Source organism: Odontesthes bonariensis, chromosome 14 (genome assembly GCF_027942865.1).
Source record: "Odontesthes bonariensis isolate fOdoBon6 chromosome 14, fOdoBon6.hap1, whole genome shotgun sequence".
NCBI classification, from domain to species: domain Eukaryota; kingdom Metazoa; phylum Chordata; class Actinopteri; order Atheriniformes; family Atherinopsidae; genus Odontesthes; species Odontesthes bonariensis.
In genome coordinates, this window is record NC_134519.1 from 3,683,564 (window position 1) to 3,703,427 (window position 19,864).

General features: G+C 40.5%; 1 protein-coding gene across 1 annotated transcript; it reads right to left on the reverse strand.

Moving 5' to 3' along the window:
• Nucleotides 1-580: 580 nt before the first annotated feature.
• proca (protein C (inactivator of coagulation factors Va and VIIIa), a) lies at nt 581-19,352 on the reverse strand. Its single transcript, XM_075482905.1, has 8 exons — nt 19,322-19,352; nt 18,108-18,265; nt 12,956-12,980; nt 11,495-11,605; nt 9,581-9,721; nt 8,426-8,544; nt 6,374-6,491; nt 581-1,149 (listed from the first exon to the last, which is right to left on the reverse strand). The coding sequence occupies exons 1-8, from the start codon at nt 19,350-19,352 to the stop codon at nt 581-583; spliced, it is 1,272 nt and encodes a 423-aa protein (XP_075339020.1).
• Nucleotides 19,353-19,864: the final 512 nt, after the last annotated feature.

Here is a 19,864-nt window from a genome sequence, read left to right on the forward strand (position 1 = left end):
CTTGGCCCTATTTTCTCTCCCTTCGTATCAGACCGTGCAGTCCCCTGCTTCCGAGCAGCAAACACTGTAACAGGCGCAGCTGTCGGCAGTCGGCAGCAGGCAGTGATACGAAGGGAGAGAAAATAGGGCCAAGAGATTGTGAGGTCTAACTTTTTCCTGGAGAACCATTTTGTGATGCAAATGTATTACTCTGTTGAACGCATATTGTTCTGAGAAGCAAAACGCTTTATTTTTTAAACCCCAGCCAACTAGCCGGAACTACTTTCATCTACACCAAAACGAGGCTGGAACTCTGCTCACAGGACGCAGCAGGGGGTAAGAAGATGTTCAGAAATGATGTTGCTGATATGGGATGTCATACAGCTTCATGTCAAAAGAGACGAACTATCCCTTTAAAGTTTAAAACTCATCAGTGATGAGTGAACCTGATGCCAGCTGTGGAGACAAAGCAGACGGAAAACATTTTGAGAGGAAATGAGTTTATTTAGCAAAATGTTCGGCATCTCTGAGGCCCGGAGGCGTTTCTGTGGGGCAGGCGGAGCGGCCTGGATCCGCTGTGAGGGCCGCCGGTGGCCGGGGGTCACTGTGTGTGAAGGCCCCTGTCCCACTCCTCCTGGACCTGCTGGATCCACCCGTTGTAGTTGGACACCTTGGTGTAGATGCCCAGCTTGTCCTCCTTGCCACAGCCCTCGCCCCACGACACCAGCCCGATCAGGAACCAGGTGTTGCGGTACAGCGTCACCATCGGGCCCCCGCTGTCCCCCTCGCAGGCGTCCCTGCTCTGGCCCAGGATCCCGGCGCAGAGCACGTTGTCGGAGAGGCTGTGGGGGAACATCTGGCGGCTGCAGATGCTGCGGCTGACGAGCGGGACTTTGATGACGTTGAGGGCCGAGCTGTAGGCGCCGCTGTTGTCTCGGCCCCATCCGGTCACCACGGTGGTGGTGCCGTTCACGTGGAGCACGCGCTCCGCCATTTCTCGCCCCGGCAGGCAAACGGGGACGATGTGGTTGGAGAAGGGGGCGGGGGTCTGCAGGCGCAGCAGGGCGATGTCGTTGTCCACCGTGCGGCTGTTGTAGTCGGGGTGTTCGATGGCTTTGGCCACCGACAGCGTCACCTCTGTGCCTTCGGTTTTGAGACGCTCGTAGTCACCTGTCGGCACAGATCAGGACCCAGAGGTCAGAGGTCATGTTGGAGCTCCTGTTTCACAGCTTTAACTGATGCAGAACATCTGCTTTCAGCATTCAGGCCTGTTTCAGATCAGCTGAAATACTCTTACTGTTTTTAAAGGGATAGTTCACCTCTTCTGACATGAAGCTGTGTAACATCCCATATCAGCAGCATCATTTCTGAACATCTTCTTACCCCCTGCTGCGTCCTGTGAGCAGAGTTCCAGCCTCGTTTTGGTGTTGATGAAGGTAGTCCGGCTAGTTGGCTGGGGTTTAAAAAAATAAAGCGTTTTGCTTCTCAAAACAATATGCGTTCAACAGAGTAATACATTTGCATCATAAAATTGTTCTCCCTGAAAAAGTCAGACCTCACAATCTCTTGGCCCTATTTTCAACAGCCTGCTGCCGCCTGCCGACAGCCGCGCCTGTTACAGTGTTTGCTGCTCGGTCTGAACTTCGGTCTGCACGGTCTACACAGCAGGTAAACAAAGGAAAGGAAAGAAAACAAAAGGAAAAGGAAGGAAAGGAAAGGAAACAAAAGGAAAGGAAAGGAAGGAAAGGAAACAAAAGGAAAGAAAACAAAAGGAAAGGAAACAAAAGGAAAGGAAAGGAAAGGAAGGGAAAGGAAAGGAAAGGAAAGGAAAGGGAAGGAAAGGAAAGGAAAGGAAAGGAAAGGAAAGGAAAGGAAAGGAAAGGAAAGGAAAGAAAAGGAAACAAAACAAAAGGAAAGGAAACAAAAAGGAAAGGAAAGGAAAGGAAAGGAAAGGAAAGGAAAGGAAAGGAAAGGAAAGGAAAGGAAAGGAAATTAAACAAAAGGAAACAAAAGGAAAGGAAAGGTCTGACTTTTTCCTGGGGAACCATTTTGTGATGCAAATGTATTACTCTGTTGAACGCATATTGTTTTGAGAAGCAAAACGCTTTATTTTTTAAACCCCAGCCAACTAGCCGGACTACCTTCATCAACACCAAAACGAGGCTGGAACTCTGCTCACAGGACGCAGCAGGGGGTACGAAGATGTTCAGAAATGATGTTGCTGATATGGGATGTTACACAGCTTCATGTCAGAAGAGGCGAACTGTCCCTTTAAGTCCAGGCTGAAGACACACATATGTTCAGCTGCATTTGAATAAAGCTCCAAACCTGAACCTTGAGTTTCAAAACTTAATCACATTTTAACTACTAACTTTATCTGATTTTTACACTGGAAAATATCTAAATCTTACCAAGTATATTTGTCTCATTGAGTATCTCATTACACTTAATATAAGACACAACTGACTAACAAGTACTATTTCAGCCAGATATAGGGACTTGTTTTAATACAATACATCTGGAATATCTTGTTAAATGAAAAAGTCTTGAAAACAAATTGTTTTGAGTCACATATCATATGAAACAAGCTTTTTTTGACATTTGAAGAGGTTTTTAAGCTAATTTCAAGATCACTTTTATCTCAAAAGTCCTAAATATCACATTTTATTTCAAGAAATCCTGACAAGCCGATTTTCACTAGTTCCATTGGCAGATTGTTTGCTTATTTCAAGCAAAAACGTCTTTTATTTGTTGTTTTTTTACTTATTTTTGGAGGGGCATTTTTTCCAGTGTGTACGGAAGCCCAGAGCGGGCGTGGTACGTATAAACTTGTTTTTGATGGTTTTCCCGAGATACCGAGTTAATTTACCGATGGTTTTTGAGGCCACTTTTTCTCCCCAGTCCGCCGCTGTTTATACATGTTTTATGTGTTCGCAGTTTGTTTGTTTTGTAGAGATAACTTTCATATCAGCCCGCGTCCTTTAAGGAGACGGCCGGCTGGACTGCAGCTCAGCAGGCGTTTACACCTCAGTGATCCTGCTGATATAGTCGACTTCATCAGTGACCAGCTGAGGGGGACTAGGCCGTCTCCATGGTTACCGAATGATGCACCAGAGGTGCCGTTATCCTTTTCTAACAAGATAACAAGATAAATAACTCGTTATCTCGAGAAAACGAAATGCTCGTCAGACCAGCGGGATTTTTTCTGTGCATTTCCACAAACGCTCCACATTCCATGTTTGATTCATAGGCGACTTTATTCAGTTTTCAATGAAATGGGGTAAAAATGGGTAAAAACCTTTGTCAGAAATACATATAAACACATATAAACAGGGGCGGACTGGGGAGGAAAAGTGGCCTCGAAAACCATCGGTAAATTAACTCATTATCTTCAAGAAAACGATCAAAAAAAAGTTTATACGTACCACGTCCTCTCTGGGCTTCCGTAGAGTTTTATCTATTCTTCTTATTTCTTTCTTTTTTGTTTAAAATTTAAATCGTGCTTTTTATTTCTATTGTTTTGCTGTATCTGTAAAGCACTTTGAATTGCCTTGTTGTTGAATTGTGCCGTACAAATAAACCTGCCTTACTTTTTTTTGTACTCAGAGATTCTCAGATTCCTGTTTGAACTGCAGATGATCAAATCCACCGAGTCTTCACATCTGAAGAGCCTTGAGACAGAATTAGTTGTGATTTGGCATCATTCCAAGAGGATCTGGCCCGGGGGGAACGTTTCATTTTAATGCATTTTGTGCAAAGAAATGACAAATAAAGCGGTCTTGAATCTGAATTCATTAATTTATGCCACCGTTTTTGACCATTTATCCACCCAAAGCGTGACGACCAATAACTCTAAAGCAGGACATCACATCTAGGGCTGTAGCGATACACTAATCTCATGATTTGATACGATACGATACGATACTATACGAGACGAGACGATAGGATTCGATACGATACGATACGAGACGAGACGATACAATATGATACGATACGATACGATACGATACGAGACGAGCCGAGCCGAGCCGATACGATACGATTCGATACAATACGAGACGAGACGATACGATATGATATGATACGAGACGATACGATACGATACGAGACGAGACGATACGATATGATACGAGGCGAGACGATACTTTACGAGACGAGACGATACAATATGATACGATACGATACGATACGATATGAGACGAGCTGAGATGAGACGATACGATTCGATACGATACACGATATTCAGCCAACGATACGATTTGATACGATTTGATACAATACACGATATCCAGCCAACGATACGATTCGATACTATACGAGACGAGACGATAGGATTCGATACGATACGATACGAGACGATACAATATGATACGATACGAGACGAGCCGAGCCGATACGATACGATTCGATACAATACGAGACGAGACGATACGATATGATATGATACGAGACGATACGATACTTTACGAGATGAGACGATACGATATGATACGATACGATATGATACGATACGATACGAGACGATACGATACGAGACGAGACGATACGATATGATACGAGGCGAGACGATACTTTACGAGACGAGACGATACAATATGATACGATACGATACGATACGATATGAGACGAGCTGAGATGAGACGATACGATTCGATACGATACACGATATCCAGCCAACGATACGATTCGATACTATACGAGACAATACGGTACTATACAATACCATACAATACTATACGATACTATACACTTACATCATTTTCTGGTAGAAAAAAGGGACAGTGTGATTTGACATGAATCGTCGCTGATTGGACCGGTGGTCCGACCTTTGAACCGGAAGGACAACACCGCCAGACAAACAGAAACAAACGTGAGAGCTGTGAACTTTATATAACATTTTTATCAACTAATTTATCACTGTTTTGTATCATGTGACCCCCTGGCATTGTATTGTATTACCTTAATGTTCTGTGTTTCCACTAATTGTAACGTCTGACTTTTCAATAAAGTTTGCTAAAAAAAACAAACAAAAAAAAAACGATACTTTATCGGGAAACGAAACATCGATATATATCGCAGTATCGATGAAACTGCTCCGCCCTGATCACATCATAGTACCCACGTTATTACTGCTTTAACATGTGACCTGATGGGACTCCAACCAGGAGTAAGTAGTTTGTAACGTGTGAAACAGCGACTGGAAAACATCTGGATGGAACAGCAATGAGACTTCATCATCTCTTAAAACATCGTCTCATGAATATTTCAACAAATGTGATGAAACTCTGCAGAGTTAAACTCGTGTCCGACACACGCATCAGTACAGCGAGTTTCATGTTTCGCTGTGATTTGGGGTTCACACAGTGGTGACCACCTCATCTTTCTCTCATCTTTCTCTCATCTAGTCCAGACTAAACATGGAGAAGCAGCATTTAGCTGTTATGCTGCAAACAAGTGGAACAAACTGCCAGTGGAGATTAAACTTTCACCAAATGGAGACATTTTTAAATCCAGGTTAAAGACATTTCTGTTCTCATGTGTCTATGCATGAAATCTGCACGATATCTTTGAACTTATCTGGACTGTTGCTTGTTTTTAAATTATTTTATTTGTTTCTCTTTATATTCTTTTATGTATTTTTAATGCTTCTTCCGCTCCCTGCTGAAGTCATTCCTGCCTGTGGCCATCAAACTGTACAATTCCAGTGTCTGACAGTTATTCATTTCATCATTTATTATTTATTTATTTCATTACTTCACCATGTGCAATAATAATAATAATTAGGTACTGAGTAGCATTGTAAAGACTGTTTATTGTTTATTGTATTTTTGTACATATTGAGATTTTCCTTATCTTATTCTTATTCATCTTTTCTTTTTTTCTTTTTTTCTGTAACGAGGGCACTGCAAATACATCATTACCAAATAAAGTAATTCTGATTCTGATTCTGATTCTGAATGCTTTTATTTTATGTGAAGCACTTTGAATTATTTTGCACATGAAATGAGCTATAGATAAATTTGATATGATTTAAAAGAGAATAAAGATCGGGTTATGTTTCTGGGGTTTACTAAAAGACATTTCTGTTGGGAAACCTGCAGAACTTGTGTCACCTTCCTGCATTTAATTTATTATCTTCAAACTCCAAATTCAGTGTTTTTCTTTGTCTGTGTGACTCCTTTGATAAGAAAATTCTGGAAGAACCCCATTTGTTTCTGTTCTTTCAGCACACTGAGTTGCCTGTGGTATGAAATGCGCTATATAAATAAAGATTGATTGATTGATTGATTGATTGATTGATTGATTGATTGATTGATTGATTGATTGATTGATGTGCGGCTGTAGATAAGGTGGATGGGCTCGGGCTCAGAGTGTCTGCAGAGTGGAAGCTCACCCAGGCGAACTTTGAACTTCCGGTTGTTTTTGAGGCAGTGAGCGGCCGTCAGGACCCAGCTCTCGCTGATGAGGACCCCTCCGCAGTGAAACAGCCCTCTGGCATTCAGCAGCAGCGCCTGAACACAAACACATCATCCGGTGTGCTTCTCCAGTTTGGACTGAACACAGAACCTCACCGCTTTATCCAAGCTTTCAGTTTAACATCACGACCATCACGTCAGATGGAGCCGTTCATGAAATACCATCAAAGTCTCTGCAAACAGTGGCAGGAGGCTGTGTTGTTCAGAGCAGACGCCTGAATATAAACCCATCATCACACTTTCTCTACAGTTAAATGACCTGATAAAGAAATAAAACATCTGGTCAGCTGCTCTGGACTTTAGGGAAACTCCTCATCTTTCTCAGACCTCAGAGTCAGGAGCTCAGAGCCTCCCAGGAAATAAATAAACTGTTGGCAGTCTGGGGTCAAAACAGATTTATAAATTGAACATATTAAAGGGCTAGTTCGCCTCTTCTGACGTGAAGCTGTATGACATCCGAACAAGTTGAGTTTGAGTAAAACACGAGTAAAAACAATGAAGCTGAGGGGAAAATAAATCTGTCTAACTCCAGTGAAGAAGGAAAACAGGAGGAGGGGCTTTTAAAAATGAAATGAAATTGAATTCATTGCTTTTTCTTGTTAAAATGAGCAGCTGTTTGACTGATTTGAGTCTTCTTCCATAAAGTGTTACAGACAAAGTGAAGAATGAAGCTGTATTAAGTCAAAGACATTCTTGGGTTTGATTGCAAACATTTTCCTGGTCGAGGCTGGAGTTCCTCTGCTGTGGAAAAGAGTTATTTAAAGGGATAGTTCGCCTCTTTTGACATGAAGCTGTATGACATCCCATATCAGCAACATCATTTCTGAACATCTTCTTACCCCCTGCTGCGTCCTGTGAGCAGAGTTCCAGCCTCGTTTTGGTGTTGATGAAGGTAGTCCGGCTAGTTGGCTGGGGTTTAAAAAATAAAGCGTTTTGCTTCTCAGAACAATATGTGTTCAAAAGAGTAATACATTTGCATCACAAAATGGTTCTCCAGGAAAAAGTCAGACGTTTCCTTTCCTTTTGTTTCCTTTCCTTCCTTCCTTCCTTTCCTTTTGTTTTGTTTCCTTTCCTTTCCTTTCCTTCCTTTTGTTTCCTTTCCTTTCCTTTCCTTTCCTTTCATTTCCCTTTCCTTTTGTTTACCTGCTGTGCAGAGCGAGCAGTCCCCTGCTTCCGAGCAGCAAACACCGTAACAGGCGCGGCTGTCGGCAGCAGGCAGTGATACGAAGGGAGGGAAAATAGGGCCAAGCGATTGTGAGGTCTGACTTTTTCCAGGAGAACCATTTAGTGATGCAAATGTATTACTCTGTTGAACGCATTTTGTTTTGAGAAGCAAAACGCTTTATTTTTTAAAGCCCAGCCAACTAGCCGGACTACCTTCATCAACACCAAAACGAGGCTGGAACTCTGCTCACAGGACGCAGCAGGGGGTAAGAAGATGTTCATAAATGATGCTGCTGATATGGGATGTTACACAGCTTCATGTCAAAAGAGGAGAACTGTCACTTTAACATGTTTAGGGAGGATTGTCACCCGGTGAGACTTCTCTGACCTCCCTCACATCATCACATCCCACCTGCAAGCAAAACATCCAAACGGACACTCGACTGTTCTTAGAAACGATGAAACTAACTGTGACTCCTGTTAAATATATGAATATTTAATCATTGTATAAAACTTTCTGCCTTTTATTTCCTCTTTTAGTCTCTTTGAACGACCAACCCTGCTCAGGTTGGAGCGGTCGGATCTTTGCTGCACATGTGGTTCCACTCGGGGACAACGAAACCAAAACGCTGCCCGATCAAAGTCATTAACAGAAGAAACCACAGACACGAGCCCTGGGATCATGTTGGGATGAGCTGTGAGCATCAGTCGGATACAGGTGAGACGCTTGTTTTGCATCCAGAGCTCAGTTTATTTCTCTGAGCATGCAGTGAATGCATCCCGCTGACAGAGTGATGGTCAGTTACCTGCCAGGGACTCTCCCCCTTCTTGCCCACTTCCCCCCCGACCATCCAGGGCAGCAGGCCGTCGATCGGCTTGCTGTACTCCGACCTGCTGATCAGCAGCTGCCCACAGGAAGAGGTCCCTGCACAGAAACCACAGTCACACACACACACACCCCAAAAAATCTGCCAATGGAACTAGTGAAAATCGGCTTGTCAGGATTTTTTTAAATAAAATGTGATATTTAGGACATTTGAGATAAAAGTGATCTTGAAATTAGCTTAAAAACCTCTTCAAATTTAAAAAAAAAACCTTGTTTCGTATGAAATCCGACTCAAAACCATTTGTTTTCAAGACTTTTTCATTGAATAAGATGTTCCAGATGTATTGTCTTCACACAAGTCCCTATATCTGGCTGAAATGGTGCTTGTTAGGCAGTTGTGTCTTATATTAAGTGCAATGAGATATTTGGACTAGAAATGAGACAAATATACTCGGTAATACTTTGATTTTTTCCAGTGTGTGGACAGGATCTGGATCTGAAACTGTTTCATGTTGCAGCTGCAGAAAAGAAGCTGCTTTCGTTTCCTCAAATCAAAGCAGGAGCTGCAAAATATTTCATGACAAGTGAAAGTTTCTGCAACAAAGAGAGGACTCTCGCTGCTTTACAATTCACTGGAAAAAATGCCCCTCCAAAAATAAGTAAAAAAAACAACAAATAAAAGACGTTTCTGCTTGAAATAAGCAAATAAATCTGCCAATGGAACTAGAGAAAATCAGCTTGTCAAGATTTCTTGAAATACGATGTGATATTTAGGACTTTTGAGATAAAAGTGATCTTGAAATTAGCTTAAAAACCTCTTCAAATGTCAAAAAAGCTTGTTTCATATGATGTGTGTTACAAATATACTTGGTAACACTTTGATTTTTTCCAGTGCAGCAATTAGTTTCTCAACAGATTTGCTTTAATCTGTTTCAAAGAAAGCTCAAACTCCCCCGTGTGCTGCTGACTGAAACAGATGTTTCCTGTAACCTGACCATGTTTCTGCTCAATAGAAGGAAAGTTAATATCTGCTCTTTCAGAGGAGATCTTGGCCTTGAGGTGAAGCTCTCCAGAAGGTTTGGTGTCAGAGCCCAGAACCACGTGTGCATGTTGACCATGAGTTGCTTGTTCTCACGTTTCGGGACGCATTTCCTGTTGTCGTCTTCCAGCTTGTATCCGGTCACACAGCCGCAGTGCCTCCTCTGGCCGTCCTCACTCTCCGAACACTCGTGGTCGCAGTCGCCGTTGTCCACGGTGCAGTTGGTGGCTGTGAGATCTGAACACGACAAGCTTTTAAACGTGCAAAGTGTCTCTTGTTTCATTCACGACGACTTCAAAATGCGCTTAAATGTTTGAGTTTGACATTTCTAACACAAAACAGATGTCATGACTAGGGCTGGGCGAGTTAACTCGTCATTATTGCGTTAACTCATTAATTATTTAACGCGATAAATATTGTATCGCGCATTAAAGCAGGTTTTACTTATTTTTTTCATTTAGATTTTTTTTTAAAATATTTTTTGGGGCTTTTGTGCCTTTAATGGATAGGAAAGTTCAGAGAGACAGGAAGCAGGGGCAGAGAGAGGGGAACAACACGCAGCACAGGGCCGTCCCTGTTTTATTATTTATTTTATTATTGTAAAAGTCTGTTGCTCACAGGCTTTTATTTTGTAAAAGTCTGTCGCTCACAGGCTTTTATTTTGTAAAAGTCTGTCGCTCACAGGCTTTTATTTTGTAAAGGTCTGTTGCTCACAGGCTTTTATTTTGTAAAAGTCTGTTGCTCACAGGCTTTTATTTTGTAAAAGTATGTTGGTCACAGGTTTTATTTTGTAAAAGTCTGTTGCTCACAGGCTTTTATTTTGTAAAGGTCTGTTGCTCACAGGCTTTTATTTTGTAAAAGTCTGTCGCTCACAGGCTTTTATTTTGTAAAGGTCTGTTGCTCACAGGCTTTTATTTTGTAAAAGTATGTTGGTCACAGGTTTTATTTTGTAAAAGTCTGTTGCTCACAGGCTTTTATTTTGTAAAGGTCTGTTGCTCACAGGCTTTTATTTTGTAAAAGTCTGCTGCTGTGGAACAGGAAAAGAAAGTAATCGGCGGATCCACCAAACATGGAGAAGGGTACGGAACTTTTACCCGGCCATTTTCATGTTAAAGTTCTTCCAGACGGCGGAGTCGACAGAACCAAAGTCATCTGTAAACACTGCCAAGTTGAATTGTCTTCTCAGCGTAGTAGTTCCAGTCTAAAATATCACTTAAAGGCAAAACACACAACTGATAGCAGCAAGTCATTCAAGGAAACAGACAGTGGAGCGAGGCTTCTACATAAAAACTACAGAAAGATGCTGATGTTAAAAGTGTGTTTGCACAACAAATGTTATGGCACTTTCATTCATATGGCAGCACATTTAAAATAAAGCTAAATGCTAAAAGCTATACGCTACTTTTGGATTCATTTTTGGATTCTGCGTACAAATGCGATTAATGGTGATTAATCAGGGAAATCATATGATTAATTAGATTAAACATTTTAATCGTGGCCCAGCCCTGGTAATGACCTATCCTTTACCTGGGGGCGTGTACTATATCAGTAAAGCTCATGCAGATAGGCGGGTGGTGGGTGATCAGGCCTAAGGAGCGGACCAATCAGAGCAGAGTTAAGCTTTTTGAAGTTTGTCTCCCTAACTTCTGCTTTAATCTGCACACAATGACTGGCTGTGCAAACTGCTTCATGAGGATGCAAAGTCCTGAAGAAGTTTGTCCAGTTTTTAGTATTTTAGAGCGAATGTTTTTCACTTAGAAATAAAAGTTTGAGAGATACTTTGAGGACAAATGTACCAGAATGATAACAGGTGCAGAAATGGCTGCATTTTGTCCAAGGACATCGCTTTTTCTGACTGCAAAGGTTTGATAATGATGTGTGAAGGTGATGAGATGGTCATGGATTGCATCTTATTTCCGTGCACTGTTATTTGTCTCAGCTGCAGCTGATTCCAACCCGAAGCTTAAACACAGCTGAGAAAAATGTCCTCACAAAGGCAGAAAGACTCACTGAGCTGGCAGTATTTGCCCTCATATCCGGGTTGACAGCGGCAGGTGTAGTCTTGGTGGAGATCCACACAGTCGCCATGAACGCACATGTTGGACTCACACTGGTTCCCATCTGAAACACAGTCAGATTAACATTACCCACAATGCTCTGCAGCAGGCCCCTCTGCACTCGCTTCACAGCTAATATTTCCATCTGTTTCTACTGTGACCCCCTCACTCTGCAGCTGTGTGTCCGAGCTCCTCTGCATCTGAAGGCAACTTTATGACCAATCAACCCTCATGAGCATTCAGTACAAATGTGACAAAAACATCAAATACCACTTAAAGTTGATTCTATCCAGTTAAGTTTAAGTCTTAGTATCGTTCGTGGGGTCATTTCCTCAGCAGAGACACCGACTGTTGAGGCTGAAGAAGGCTTCAGCCAAAACTCTGCACCAGGATGCTCCCGTTTGACCTCAGTTTTCTGCTGTGTTCCTATTTAAAAAGCTTCTTTTTAAACTGTCTTTCCAGTTGTTTCATTATTATTTAAATATCTGTTCATCTCCACGCTGTTATAACGGTAGAAATAATGTTATTATTATTCACTGAGCTTTTTAAGACATGTACAGAAGATCCTTTCATCCCCACAATTTGAAACAAAAAGTAACAAGTTCACTGTAAACTCAACAGTCCCAATAACGCGACTCTTGCTTTTTTATCAGAAGTCATTTTGCTTGATAAGCAACAGCAACAAATGAAAAAACTTCCAGATTCTTTACAGCTATGTTAAAGGGAAAGTTCGTCTATATTGACATGAAGCTGTATGACTTCATACAGCTGGGGTTTAAAAAATAAAGCGTTTTTTTAACTAGCAGGACTACCTTCATCAACACCAAAACGAGGCTGGAACTCGGCTCACAGGACGCAGCAGGGGGTAAGAAGATGTTCAGAAATGATGCTGCTGATATGGGATGTCATACAGCTTCATGTCAAAAGAGGCGAACTATCCCTTTAAAGCAAAATCTTTTCAGTGGTCTTCAATCAATAATTCATCTGCCAATAATATTCCTGCAGTCAGAATTAGAACTAGTAGATAATCCAGCTCCTATAGCTTCATGTTTTTATGTTTCGCGCTAAAGTCCAGATGTAACAGAGCAGATTTCATGTTTTTCCCCCAGAACTGAGCCGAATGTTTCTGGTACTGCAGACGTTTCCATTCGTCAAACAACTGAATCAATCTGATGTCTCAGATTCTTTCTCCGACGGGACGATGAGCTGAAACGTGCAGCCTGAGCCATGAACAGTCAGCTGGTCTGATTCTTGATCTGTGATCACTCTGAGCTAACCCAAACCCACCGAGGAGCAGCAGCGAGTTCTCAAACATACCCAACAATCTACCTGCTGCAAAAATATGGTGGAAAAATCAAATTAGATTCTTGTTTTTCCTGAATTATTATCAAAACTATGGAGTTAGAGACCTTACCTGTGTACACTGTCCAGAACTCCAGCTGTAAACACACAAAAGAGAGAGAGAAGGTCAGTAATAAAACTGAAGAACACAGCTGAAGAACACAGCTGAAGAACACAGCTGAACCTCCAGCTGAACGGCGTCCGAGGACCGCTGCAATCTATCAAATTATGGAGATGGAGCCATTATCTGAGAAAAACCTCAAACACTGTTATTTTCAGGGACTGAAGTGGTAAATTCATGAGTTTGAATAAGGAAAGTCATCGCTACACTTTGTAAAGCTGATCCGACTGATCCTTAAACTGATCCTTAAAGTAAAAAGATACTGATCCCTAAAGTAAAAAGGTACTGATCCTTAAAGTAAAAAGGTACTGATCCCTAAAGTAAAAAGGTACTGATCCCTAAAGTAAAAAGGTACTGATCCCTAAAGTAAAAAGGTACTGATCCCTAAAGTAAAAAGGTACTGATCCTTAAAGTAAAAAGGTACTGATCCCTAAAGTAAAAAGGTACTAATCTTTAAAGTAAAAAGGTACTGATCCCTTAAATAAAAAGGTACTGATCCCTAAAGTAAAAAGGTACTAATCCCTAAAGTAAAAAGGTACTAATCCCTAAAGTAAAAAGGTACTAATCCCTAAAGTAAAAAGGTACTGATCCTTAAAGTAAAAAGGTACTGATCCCTAAAGTAAAAAGGTACTGATCCCTTGAGTAAAAAGGTACTGATCCTTAAAGTAAAAAGGTACTGATCCCTAAAGTAAAAAGGTACTGATCCTTAAAGTAAAAAGGTACTAATCCCTAAAGTAAAAAGGTACTGATCCTTAAAGTAAAAAGGTACTGATCCTTAAAGTAAAAAGGTACTGATCCCTAAAGTAAAAAGATACTGATCCTTAAAGTAAAAAGGTACTGATCCCTAAAGTAAAAAGGTACTGATCCCTAAAGTAAAAAGGTACTGATCCCTAAAGTAAAAAGGTACTAATCCCTAAAGTAAAAAGGTACTGATCCCTAAAGTAAAAAGATACTGATCCCTAAAGTAAAAAGGTACTAATCCCTAAAGTAAAAAGGTACTGATCCCTAAAGTAAAAAGATACTGATCCCTAAAGTAAAAAGGTACTAATCCCTAAAGTAAAAAGGTACTAATCCCTAAAGTAAAAAGGTACTGATCCCTAAAGTAAAAAGGTACTGATCCCTAAAGTAAAAAGGTACTGATCCCTAAAGTAAAAAGATACTGATCCCTAAAGTAAAAAGGTACTAATCCCTAAAGTAAAAAGGTACTGATCCCTAAAGTAAAAAGGTACTGATCCCTAAAGTAAAAAGGTACTAATCCCTAAAGTAAAAAAGTACTAATCCCTAAAGTAAAAAGGTACTGATCCCTAAAGTAAAAAGATACTGATCCCTAAAGTAAAAAGGTACTAATCCCTAAAGTAAAAAGGTACTGATCCCTAAAGTAAAAAGGTACTGATCCCTAAAGTAAAAAGGTACTAATCCCTAAAGTAAAAAGGTACTGATCCCTAAAGTAAAAAGGTACTGATCCTTAAAGTAAAAAGGTACTAATCCCTAAAGTAAAAAGGTACTGATCCTTAAAGTAAAAAGGTACTGATCCTTAAAGTAAAAAGGTACTGATCCCTAAAGTAAAAAGATACTGATCCTTAAAGTAAAAAGGTACTGATCCTTAAAGTAAAAAGGTACTGATCCCTAAAGTAAAAAGGTACTGATCCTTAAAGTAAAAAGGTACTGATCCCTAAAGTAAAAAGGTACTAATCCCTAAAGTAAAAAGGTACTGATCCCTAAAGTAAAAAGGTACTGATCCCTAAAGTAAAAAGGTACTAATCCCTAAAGTAAAAAGGTACTGATCCCTAAAGTAAAAAGGTACTGATCCCTAAAGTAAAAAGGTACTGATCCCTAAAGTAAAAAGGTACTGATCCTTAAAGTAAAAAGATACTGATCCCTAAAGTAAAAAGGTACTGATCCTTAAAGTAAAAAGGTACTGATCCTTAAAGTAAAAAGGTACTGATCCCTAAAGTAAAAAGGTACTGATCCCTAAAGTAAAAAGGTACTGATCCTTAAAGTAAAAAGGTACTGATCCTTAAAGTAAAAAGGTACTGATCCTTAAAGTAAAAAGGTACTGATCCTTAAAGTAAAAAGGTACTAATCCCTAAAGTAAAAAGGTACTGATCCCTAAAGTAAAAAGGTACTGATCCCTAAAGTAAAAAGGTACTAATCCCTAAAGTAAAAAGGTACTGATCCCTAAAGTAAAAAGGTACTGATCCTTAAAGTAAAAAGGTACTGATCCCTAAAGTAAAAAGGTACTGATCCTTAAAGTAAAAAGATACTGATCCCTAAAGTAAAAAGGTACTAATCCCTAAAGTAAAAAGGTACTGATCCTTAAAGTAAAAAGGTACTAATCCCTAAAGTAAAAAGGTACTGATCCCTAAAGTAAAAAGGTACTGATCCCTAAAGTAAAAAGGTACTGATCCCTAAAGTAAAAAGGTACTGATCTCTAAAGTAAAAAGGTACTGATCCTTAAAGTAAAAAGGTACTGATCCCTAAAGTAAAAAGGTACTGATCCCTAAAGTAAAAAGGTACTGATCCCTAAAGTAAAAAGGTACTGATCCCTAAAGTAAAAAGGTACTAATCCCTAACGTAAAAAGGTACTAATCCCTAACGTAAAAAGGTACTGATCCCTGAAGTAAAAAGGTACTAATCCCTAAAGTAAAAAGGTACTGATCCCTAAAGTAAAAAGGTACTGATCCCTTAAATAAAAAGGTACTGATCCCTAAAGTAAAAAGGTACTAATCCCTAAAGTAAAAAGGTACTGATCCCTAAAGTAAAAAGGTACTAATCCCTAACGTAAAAAGGTACTAATCCCTGAAGTAAAAAGGTACTAATCCCTAAAGTAAAAAGGTACTGATCCTTAAAGTAAAAAGGTACTGATCCTTAAAGTAAAAAGGTACTGATCCCTAAAGTAAAAAGGTACTGATCCCTAAAGTAAAAAGGTACTAATCCCTAAAGTAAAAAGGTACTGATCCTTAAAGTAAAAAGGTACTGATCCCTAAAGTAAAAAGGTACTGATCCCTAAAGTAAAAAGGTACTAATCCCTAAAGTAAAAAGGTACTGATCCTTAAAGTAAAAAGGTACTGATCCTTAAAGTAAAAAGATACTGATCCCTAAAGTAAAAAGGTACTGATCCTTAAAGTAAAAAGGTACTGATCCCTAAAGTAAAAAGGTACTAATCCCTAAAGTAAAAAGGTACTAATCCCTAAAGTAAAAAGGTACTAATCCCTAAAGTAAAAAGATACTAATCCCTAAAGTAAAAAGGTACTAATCCCTAAAGTAAAAAGGTACTAATCCCTAAAGTAAAAAGGTACTAATCCCTAAAGTAAAAAGGTACTGATCCTTAAAGTAAAAAGGTACTGATCCCTAAAGTAAAAAGGTACTAATCCCTAACGTAAAAAGGTACTAATCCCTGAAGTAAAAAGGTACTAATCCCTAAAGTAAAAAGGTACTGATCCTTACAGTAAAAAGGTACTGATCCTTAAAGTAAAAAGGTACTGATCCTTAAAGTAAAAAGGTACTGATCCTTACAGTAAAAAGGTACTGATCCTTAAAGTAAAAAGGTACTAATCCCTAAAGTAAAAAGGTACTGATCCCTAAAGTAAAAAGGTACTGATCCCTAAAGTAAAAAGGTACTGATCCTTAAAGTAAAAAGGTACTAATCCCTAAAGTAAAAAGGTACTGATCCCTAAAGTAAAAAGGTACTGATCCCTAAAGTAAAAAGGTACTAATCCCTAAAGTAAAAAGGTACTGATCCCTAAAGTAAAAAGGTACTGATCCTTAAAGTAAAAAGGTACTGATCCTTAAAGTAAAAAGGTACTGATCCTTAAAGTAAAAAGGTACTGATCCCTAAAGTAAAAAGGTACTAATCCCTAAAGTAAAAAGGTACTGATCCCTAAAGTAAAAAGATACTGATCCCTAAAGTAAAAAGGTACTGATCCTTAAAGTAAAAAGGTACTGATCCCTAAAGTAAAAAGGTACTGATCCTTAAAGTAAAAAGGTACTGATCCCTAAAGTAAAAAGGTACTAATCCCTAAAGTAAAAAGGTACTGATCCCTAAAGTAAAAAGGTACTGATCCCTAAAGTAAAAAGGTACTAATCCCTAAAGTAAAAAGGTACTGATCCCTAAAGTAAAAAGGTACTAATCCCTAAAGTAAAAAGGTACTGATCCCTAAAGTAAAAAGGTACTAATCCCTAAAGTAAAAAGGTACTGATCCCTAAAGTAAAAAGGTACTGATCCTTAAAGTAAAAAGGTACTAATCCCTAAAGTAAAAAGGTACTGATCCCTAAAGTAAAAAGGTACTAATCCCTAAAGTAAAAAGGTACTGATCCCTAAAGTAAAAAGGTACTGATCCTTAAAGTAAAAAGGTACTAATCCCTAAAGTAAAAAGGTACTGATCCCTAAAGTAAAAAGGTACTGATCCCTAAAGTAAAAAGATACTGATCCCTAAAGTAAAAAGGTACTAATCCCTAACGTAAAAAGGTACTGATCCCTGAAGTAAAAAGGTACTAATCCCTGAAGTAAAAAGGTACTAATCCCTAAAGTAAAAAGGTACTGATCCCTAAAGTAAAAAGGTACTGATCCCTAAAGTAAAAAGGTACTGATCCCTAAAGTAAAAAGGTACTGATCCCTAGAATAAAATGGGACACCCACCCGAACTTACCAGGCAGAATGCTGAGTGGAGCGGCGGGGTCAAGGGGAGGATTGGGATTCGGACTTAGAGATAGGATAAGGGCTCTGATCACCCAAGGGAGCTCACAACATGGATTTAACCTCTACACCTTTAATAGAAACAGGTAATTGGATTAGGATGTCTCCTAGGAGCTTTTCTTTTGGAGAATAAACAGGCTCGTCTGGCTGTCCGCGGGCCTCAGGATGATTCGAGAATTTGATGGAGGGATAGTACGTTTTTCCCGAATATCCCTCTGGGACCCCCATATAGAGCTGAACAGTGTTTCCAGGGAGAAGGAAGTCTGCAGTAATGATTATTATTTTTCTACATGATTCCACACTAATTACACTCAGATTTGAACCAGATACGTCACATTTCTGCCAGTAGACGTGCTTAAATGTTGGACCACAACCTGTTCGTAACCTTCTCTTAAAGAGTCGTCTTACTGTAGCTTCCCTGGTTTGGAAAATCTCTCTGGCCTCTTCAAAGTCACATCTTTCCTCCACACATTCGCGCTCCTTGGACGGGGGTTTCAGCTCCTCCAGGAAGCTGTTCGCCCTTCGAGACCGGAGCAGCATGTGGGCCTGAGGAGCGTCCGAGAACACTGCACAAAGACAAGGCATTAGACCCACCGACCCATGACCAGACCGTCCGTCCCCTTTACCTGAACCTGGGGAACCAGTTCAGATCAAACTCACCTCACTTCAGTTAAACGGGTTCATTTTAGCAGTTTGAAGCAAATATGTACGATTCGTATATTTTTCAAGTCTCTGAAGGTCGCTGAAACGTTTCAGTGTTTCTCTAAGATTCAGGCTGTCTCTTATGGCGTGTTTCCACTATGCAGTCCGGTACGGGTCGGTTCAGGACGGTTCGCTTATTTCAGTGTTTCCACTACCACCAAAGCGTACCTGTCCTATGGAACCCGTTACCATGGAACCCGTTACCATGTATGCAACCCTTCTGCTTGGGGTACGATCACACAGGACCGGTCCAAAAAGTTTTCCAGCTGATTGCCGCAAAAATGTCAGAGAGTGGTTTCAACCGGACCGCGAGCCGGGGTGGCATTAAGCTGAAGAAGATTCGGAGCGTTTACCGGCGGATCAAGGACCACAAGAGCAGGAGCGGCGTGGACCGAAAACACTGGAGGTGGTTCCAAATTATTACATTACGGTCATTCTGCAGACGCTTTTATCCAAAGCGACTTACAATAAGTGTGTTCCACATCGGTAGGCAAAAGAACTTCAGGTCAAAAGAAATCATAAGTGCATTTCCTTCCAAAACCAAACAGCTAAGAGCATAACTAGTGCTAGAGTAGGAGCGGTAAGTTAGGTACCGAGAGAAATGGGAAGACAATTTAGAAAACAAATGAGGGCGGATCAGGGTAGGGTTTCCTAAACCTAGGCTACTTAACCAAAGTCCTTAGGTAAATTATGGATGTTTTTTGATATTTGCTGTTATTTGCTATTTACGCTTCGGCACGCACTCCACCCACCCCTGAGGGTCCCCTTTGTACAGTGAGAACGCAAAGCTGACCCCAAAGAGTACCCGACCCGTACCGTACCGTACCATACCGTTCCGAACCGGCCCGTACCGGACTGCATAGTGGAAACGAGGCTTTAGTTAATCCAGAAGCTGAACAGTAACTATCCAACACACCCACCTGACAGACTGATGACTGACGCAGACCACATGGTGACGCAAACACACACACAGAGCGCGAGACGGGACATGACCTCCATCAAACCTGCAGAAGTTACACTGAAGCTGTCATCTCAACGTTTAAAGCTTCAAATGTCTGATATCACCAATAATGTGACTTACAGATCAAAACAGGTCAAAGAGGTCCGTTCTGCAGGAGCTGGAGACGAGAAAGAAAGTTAAACTGATATTGTTTTTGCCCCAGATGTTGAAAAGAGTCACTCGGCGGCCTCAGTGAAACATTTCTACAGCATTGATCAGCTGGAAGCACGGAGACAATCCCTGTTTGAACCTCCGCAACCTTTGACCTCACGAGCTGAATGAGAAGTGACACCACATCCTAAACTGTGGCAGCTCGTCACACCAAGACGCAGAAAGCAGAAGAGTGTTCTCATACTTACGTTTGAAGAGCCGAAGCCGTGGACAGAGACAGCGATCCCCTTCGTTTCTATTGTGTTAATAACTAACTGACAGTGTTTACTGAGAGTCCACAGTCTGCAGGAGA